At 40.0% G+C, this 7,378-nt stretch overlaps 1 protein-coding gene across 1 annotated transcript; it reads right to left on the reverse strand.

The window, feature by feature from the left end:
• Positions 1–37: 37 nt before the first annotated feature.
• Positions 38–4,791, reverse strand: slc14a2 (solute carrier family 14 member 2; the record flags this gene model as incomplete). Its single annotated transcript, XM_079222867.1, has 10 exons — positions 38–442; positions 528–577; positions 685–819; positions 1,082–1,229; positions 1,546–1,738; positions 2,030–2,158; positions 2,516–2,705; positions 4,042–4,225; positions 4,351–4,416; positions 4,768–4,791. The coding sequence occupies 10 exons, from the start codon at positions 4,789–4,791 to the stop codon at positions 38–40; spliced, it is 1,524 nt and encodes a 507-aa protein (XP_079078993.1).
• Positions 4,792–7,378: the final 2,587 nt, after the last annotated feature.

Below are 7,378 nucleotides of genomic sequence, written 5' to 3' on the forward strand. Positions count from 1 at the left end.
ATCCCCTGTGTATCTCTCCCGCTGCCGAAATGCAGTATTAAGCATTATCAGCAACAGTGACCTCGATCAGATCATCGTGTCGGATCTCTTCAGTACCCTGCTGTTCAACGCCTTCGACATATGTCTCGTCATTTTTACCCTCTGATGCCTCACTTGCTGCTCTTTTTTCGTCAAATTGTTCCAACTCTAGCCTCAGTTGCTCTTTCTCGTTCAGTATCATCTCATTTTCAATGGCTTTCTTCTGCTCCTCACTTTCATTATTCTCTTTCTCAGCCTTTTTCAGTTTCTCCTGCTTCTTTAGCTTCCAGAAGTAGCCCAGGTTTTTCTCGGGGTAGTTGACTTTGGCCAGCGGCAGCTTAAAGATCTTGCTAGTCCCCGTGGTTAAGAGGAGGAAAGTGAGCGCAGAGAGACAGAAAGGCCAAGTGCAGGCTGGCAGACCAAACTGTAGATGAGAAAGAAATCCTGTTGCTGTGAGTAACTTGTGTTTATTATGGGCTGATACAAAATACGAATGAGAAAAACCTTACCGTGGACATGATATTGGCAATCGCTGAGCCGAGGTATGCACAGAAAAAAGCTGAGGAGAAGAAGAGACATACTGTGAGATGACATTCATGTCCATATCTAGTCGTTTTATAGCTAGTATAGCTAGTTTATAGTTTTAACTTCCAGATTTCTACTAACCACACGTGATAGCAAGCAGATGCACCTGCCAGGTGAGAGCGTAAAACATTCCTCCGATGGCAATGCAGGCTAACACACAGTTGTATCCCCAGAGGCCGAAGTAAATGTCTCCAAAAGGTGCTGCCAGTGCCAAGCCTGCAAAATGTTAAATGACAGCAATCAAATAAATGTCAAAATACGTTTACAGTTGGATTATTTTAATAAATGATGACCCCCCTGGTAATTTTGCACGGATTTTTGGGGGGGATTTCATCTTGTAGTTGGAACATAGTGATTGTGGCTTGAATTCATTCTGAAAGCACGCAAGGAAGCACAAATAAGTTGTTTGTAGTTGCCAGCTCTTTACGCTTAAAGACAGAATGACTTGCATTCACCTGCCGAGGTATTGTCATCTCACCTGAAACCATGCCCACGGCAGATCCCAGGACAGCATGAGCGCAGGTGATAGGGGAGGAGATGAACAGTGAGATAATGAAGATTCCTCCGGTCCACGGGTTGTCACAGCCGTAGACCTGGCCTACTCCCACAGGCACTGACATGAACAGCTGAAGAGGTAAAGACATAAAGGTTGCATAACTGTAGATCCACAACACAGCATGATTTACAACCCCAGGTGTTTCCACGCATGTTGCCTTTTTAAACCTTGTGTGGGGACTGATGGATTTCTGTCACTCTCCTGTCAGCTTTGACACACCTACACAACTCACACATGCACTTATGTAATGTCAGATTGTAATTACACATAGCTCCTAAAGAAACTGTCAAAGATGATGAGTCCGTCACATTTAAGTTATGTTGAACTGCCATTAGAACAAAGGGAGGTGTGTGGTGTGCATGCACACATCCTGGCCTGCCACTGACCTGGGCTACGTCGATTTCAGCCCAGGTGATGTTGGCCAGCTCTGAGCGAGGCTGAATGAGGACTTGGGGGAAGTAGTGGTTGAAGTGTCCAGTGGCAACCATGTGGAGACACACCAGGATGTTGAAAGGCAGAGTGAACACTGGCAGATCCCATCGACTGTTGATAGATGCCAGGGCACTGGACACAATCGGGCTAAAACACAAGGATACAACACCACCAGTATTAGATTGAATCCACATTTAACTCACCCGATTATTTAAGTATATTTATTCAAATGTGTGCTTATATCTCAACCACCTTAATAGCAGAAATTATTGACTGAGATCAGGCTGGAAGTGCTGAGACCTCAGGATATGGACTGTATAGTCATACTACTATAAACTGATCAGTTTTGACATTTTACATATTTTGGTTAATTTTTTCTACCTCTCATTTCTCATGAAATGAATATGCTACATCATTTTATCATTAGTAGTTGCTCACCACATCATGGACATGAAGATGTTTGGTAGCAGGAGCCACCAGTACCAGTCTCCTTTGTTGGAGAACACCGCCATCAGCAGACCCACCAGGATGCCATTGTAACCGTACAGTCCTGCAGCGATTGCGCCTCTGAATGAAAAGTTATTTGAATTCATTAATTCAACATATTCTGCTATACAAAATTGTATTGTGTAAAATCATCCTACATACTCATTTCACCTTCCTCTACCAAGGGAAATAATCATCCAGTTATGTATATATGTAAATATTTAAAATATATGTTGCATCATGTTTAATGTCAGTACACTCAGCAATTATGCTCGCCTATACAGTTGTTGTGACTGATAGCGAGTCCGGGGGATATAGTGTGTATGAAGGTACGTGGACTGTAAGTGAGTGTTAATTCACATCCAACTTTCTTTATATACAGTAACAACGAATTAAAGATTACATGTATTAATATATGTATGATCAGTTTGTTCAAACCTGTTCTGTTGCAGAATAAGGGCAGAAATGGTGGCAAAGAGTGTGCCCACAAAGCCGTTGAGAGCCCACCAGTAGTTTTGCAGGATGAGGCCAGCAAAAATGATGAGGCCGCTTAGAGGGTTGTTGACAAACATCACCTGAGCAGCTCCACGCAAAACCCAGTCCAGCAACTGCAGCAGGATAAACTGCTCTGGAGGACAGAACGAAAGGACAGATAGACAGCGTTGACATGTGCCCAGAGCTGCTTGAGAGGCTTCCCACATTGAAGGTTGTGTAAGCTTTAGTTTTCTCAGCGAAGGATTGTCATTATTATTAATGTTATAATGAATGATTGTTCCAGGTCACAGAAGCCATATCTTATATGAACAACAGGTTTGTACCTACTGGCATGGAAGAGTATTCAGTGTTTCCCCTAGGTTTACAGCTTTAGGGGGGGAGCAACTGACAGATGGACGGACATACTACATCATGGTACCTCACAGTACTACAAAGTAATGCTTCACAGTACTAGTGACTCCATCTGTGCTTTTATAAATAATAGAATAAAGAACATTGCAATCACTTTCACTTTGTTATCACTTTGTTAGAAAAATGAAAATAAAGTTATATCCGTGCAAAAAATAACTAATATTGAGTTACTACTAAATATCTTACTGTGAAAAACAACAAGCTATTTTTTTGCAAAACAGAATGAGTGCAGATGTGTGAGCATCACGTTGTATCAGTATTAGTGGCTGCAGTGAGCTGCTTTCCTCTACAACTCTTTTTAAAACGAGGTTGTAGACTTGATACAGCCGTTCTCAATTCGTGCTCCATGTTGAGAGACAGAAAGCCGACCTCACGGAGGGAGATCTCATAAAGATCGGCTTTTGGCGAAATGACAAGAATCGGCGAGTTGCGCATGCGCAAGCGTAACTTAATAACGCCGTATGGTAAAACCAGCATATCCTCTTGCGCCCCACCTGTAATACACCCCAGTTGGTTAACTAATTGAAGTGACTTGAAGTGACTCAGAAATGACATGCTATTGTGTAAGATCAAAACATACAGCCGTTTAGTTTGTTTAATAGCAGAACAAGGTGCAGACCTGTTATATAGGAAATTACTCGGCCAGCCACTATATTGCAGGCTCAGACGCTCAACAATGGAAAATTATTTGAGGCAGCTAAATAATATTTTTTGGGAATTGAAATTGGACAATTTCTCACAGCACACTGGTGTGCCGCGGCACAGTGGTTGACAATCACTGCCCTGGCTTACTTTAACAGGGCAGTTTGAAGTTCCTGTCAGTGGCACAGGTGTTTGTAGATGGATATAACACATTACATGGTTGCGTGTTATTTGTTCTGTAAATTCCTTCTTGAATAATCTCTAAATCTATTTCTTTTATAATGTCAGCAATATATATATATATATATATATATATATATATATATATATATATATATATATATATATACAAAAAAATATATATATATCCGTTGTGTTGGCCAGGAGAGCAAGTGAAGAAATGAGTGTTGACTTACTTTCCATCCATTTTCCAAACACCTTCATGTCTCCAGAGAAGTAGGAGACTCCTTTGAGGAAGCGGGCCCTGGCCGTCTGCAGACATCTTGCCCCTGGCCGCTCGGGGTCCTTCTCCTTTCTGTCCAATTGGGAGTTGTCGTGCTCAGGTGGCAGGTCATGGCTAGCCATCAGGGGCTGGAGTTCCTGCAACCACCATTTTTGGGTTAGAAATGAATTAGAGAATCTCATTCCAAGACAGTTTGAAGCATGTAAATATACACACAGCATGGAACTTATGCTGTGCATCTAAACTGTGAACACAGGCTTACAGTGAATGTGGTGGCAGGAGAGGAGCAGGCAGCTGAAGTGGAGCAGCTGATATTCTTATGAATATCCTGAGAGGAGAGCAGAACAGTTGTATACACATATAGACATATATTCATATATTTGTTTAGTATTTCAAAATTAAAGAAAATAAAAAAATAAAAAATGTACTGCATAGCATACTGTTCATTGGGTACTAATTATGGTAAATTATTTGAGTTCATTACATTTTAATTATCCATCCATCAAAATGAATGCTCTCAGATGAGGGAATAATATACCTACAATAATTGTATACCTATAATCTTTAAATCTTTAGTTATTTCGATCAAACAGGCACACATTCATTTAAGTTTAGTAACATTGAACTGTCCTGCTGGACTTTGTAGACTTAAAAAAACAACACTCACACCAGCTCCTACCTTTGTGCAGTGTGATCCAGGCATATGTTCCAGAATAGATCCAGACTAGCTTCTCTCAAGCTGCGCTGCAGAGGTTTCCCCTGAAAGCTTTTATAGCGACAGACCACAGCGAAAACCCAACCTCTCATCTTTTTGTCTCTGCAGGAATCTCTGACACTGTATTGTGATCATTTTTGCCACACCCAAGGAAGTTACAAATATTTGATGCTTGTGTTGAATTTGCACACTAGCTACAAGCTCTATAGTCCAGTCAATCATTTACTTCCTAATCAGACAATAATTATCAAAGTTGAGTTTAAATTATAACGCCTTTTTTAGAGAAAGTTTTTCAAGTGTCCCACTGAATCCAACACTGGCTGCACAGTGTGACATGTTTAGACTGTATGTTTAACAGACTACAAAAAAATTGTTCTGTGCTCTGGTTCACAAGATAGCTATGCCCTGAAGCATACCTTGCTTTGTGCTCTAATTTACTGGGAACATAATTTACTCAAGGAACATCATGCTGTATTGTAGAAGACTTGAAACTAGCGTTTGAGACCATAAACTCATGTTTGCAATATTAACTGAGGTAATAAATCAAGTGGGGTCATTTTCTCATAGACTTCCATACTATCTGACTTCTTTTTGCAACCAGAGGAGTCGCCCTGCTGTCCGTTAGAGAAAATGCAAGTTTAAGACACATTGGCTTCACTTCTTTACATGTGAAGTGACTCGATCGCACATCGCTATTCTACTTGCTATTTATGGCCTCTGCTGTGACGTGACATAGCACCTGCATGTGTGCGAGAGGATGTGACCATGACTAGATTAACATTATAAAATGCGGTGCAGTGAGGATAGCCTACTAAATAGAGCTTGTGTTAATGTTATTAGAATTACCTATGCTCACCTAAGTCAAAATGTTTACTGTGAAAGTTGCCTGAGCAAAAAGCCAATCAATAAATGTCATTTTTACATTTAACTCAATCATTAAATAAAATCACATGTACTAATCTAATAGAAGCTAAAATCATAAAATTATGAATAATAATGAGAATAATTTTTGGTCATTTTTGGCAAAATAATAATGTATCATATCTGAGTTTAGAATGGAAATGTATCTTTGGTATAACTGATAACAACATCTGTAAATATGTATTCTGTTGTACAAAATTTGCATCATCACATGATATCAAAATCACATCTTTATCAACAGCAGACACACACATGCGCACACACAGACTTACAGCTGGATAATGAGAGGCGAGAAGGGTATGTTTGTTCCGTTAGCATTTATTTGGTCGTTAAACACAATTACACTATAGTTACAGAGCTGATGAGCAGCATTGATTGCTGCTGCAGACATCTTGTCATCGCTGAAGAAGGAAGAGGAGTAGCCTGAAAGAGATTTCCAACATTTTTCTTAAACTCATTAAAAGAAGAATGAAGGACAAACAGCTGTTTTTTTGTCTTTTGTCAAATCTTGAAATAGTTTGGATACATGCATGCCTTTTTTTCAACATATGTGTCTTTCCCAGCAAACATGAAACAGTGTTGTATAGTTGCAAAACATTTTATTAAAGTCTATATTATTGTATTTTTGAGCATGCAAGAAACACACCAACCACACCATTGCTACATCATATTACTTTCAGTAAATGTAGCTCCATTGTAATGCTCTCTCTCAAAAGTGAGCTCATTTTCTATTTTCCAAGGGTGTGATACATACAAAAATATATATATATATAATATCAAAATTAAAATAAGAGACATTTTAGCATTTCAAAAATATTAGTGAAGCGAAACCTTAAGTGTAAGTGTTCATGTCACCTTTGGCAGCTGTTGTGTGACAGAATATTCATCATGTTCTTCATCAGAAGATATTTAACCTGTCTGTTCAGTTACTGAACGGACCAACTTTTTAACCTTCATGTTTTACTGCTTCCTTGCACCTGTCTTCCTGGGTATAGGTGTGTTACAGGCAGAAACTTTACGTGACGCATGTGAGTGGTATGTGTTTCTTGACAAGAATCAAGGCATGTGCAGAAGGCCATTTGAGCACGTAACATTGGTTTTGTTAACATGCCAAATTCTCTTAAGTGTTGACGCAACAGAAATTTACGTCCTAACATATCAGGAAGTTTTTGCACTCTGTAAAGATGTCTAATTGTGACATGTTAAAGCAAATGTCTGTAAAAGGCAACAGGTTGTTTTCTAATAGGGGTGTTAGAAAGGAAGTCCGTGCTCAGCCCTCTCCTATACGGCCTTTGGCCCCCCCACCACTCCAACAGCATTATACGGTTTGACTCGACCGTCATCAGCCGGATGTAAACGAGACAGCCCACAGAGCTCTGACATCTTGGTGCCAGGACAACAACCTACATGATTTTACTCGCATTTTTTTCTTTTTATTCTATAGCCTATTTCATTTGCATTGTCTTGCTCAAGGACTTCAACATGTAAACTATGGAGAACAGGGATGAACCGCTAACTAGTGGTTTCAGGACAACCACTCTCCATGAACATGATATGCCTGTACCTTCGTGGAAATGTTTAGTTACGCCGTTAACAGGTTACGCTGCGCATGCGCGACTCGACGATTCTTGGGGTTTTGCTAAAAGCCTCCGTG

The sequence above is a fragment of the Taurulus bubalis genome (assembly GCF_910589615.1).
Source record: "Taurulus bubalis genome assembly, chromosome: 8".
Classification (NCBI taxonomy): Eukaryota; Metazoa; Chordata; class Actinopteri; order Perciformes; family Cottidae; genus Taurulus; species Taurulus bubalis.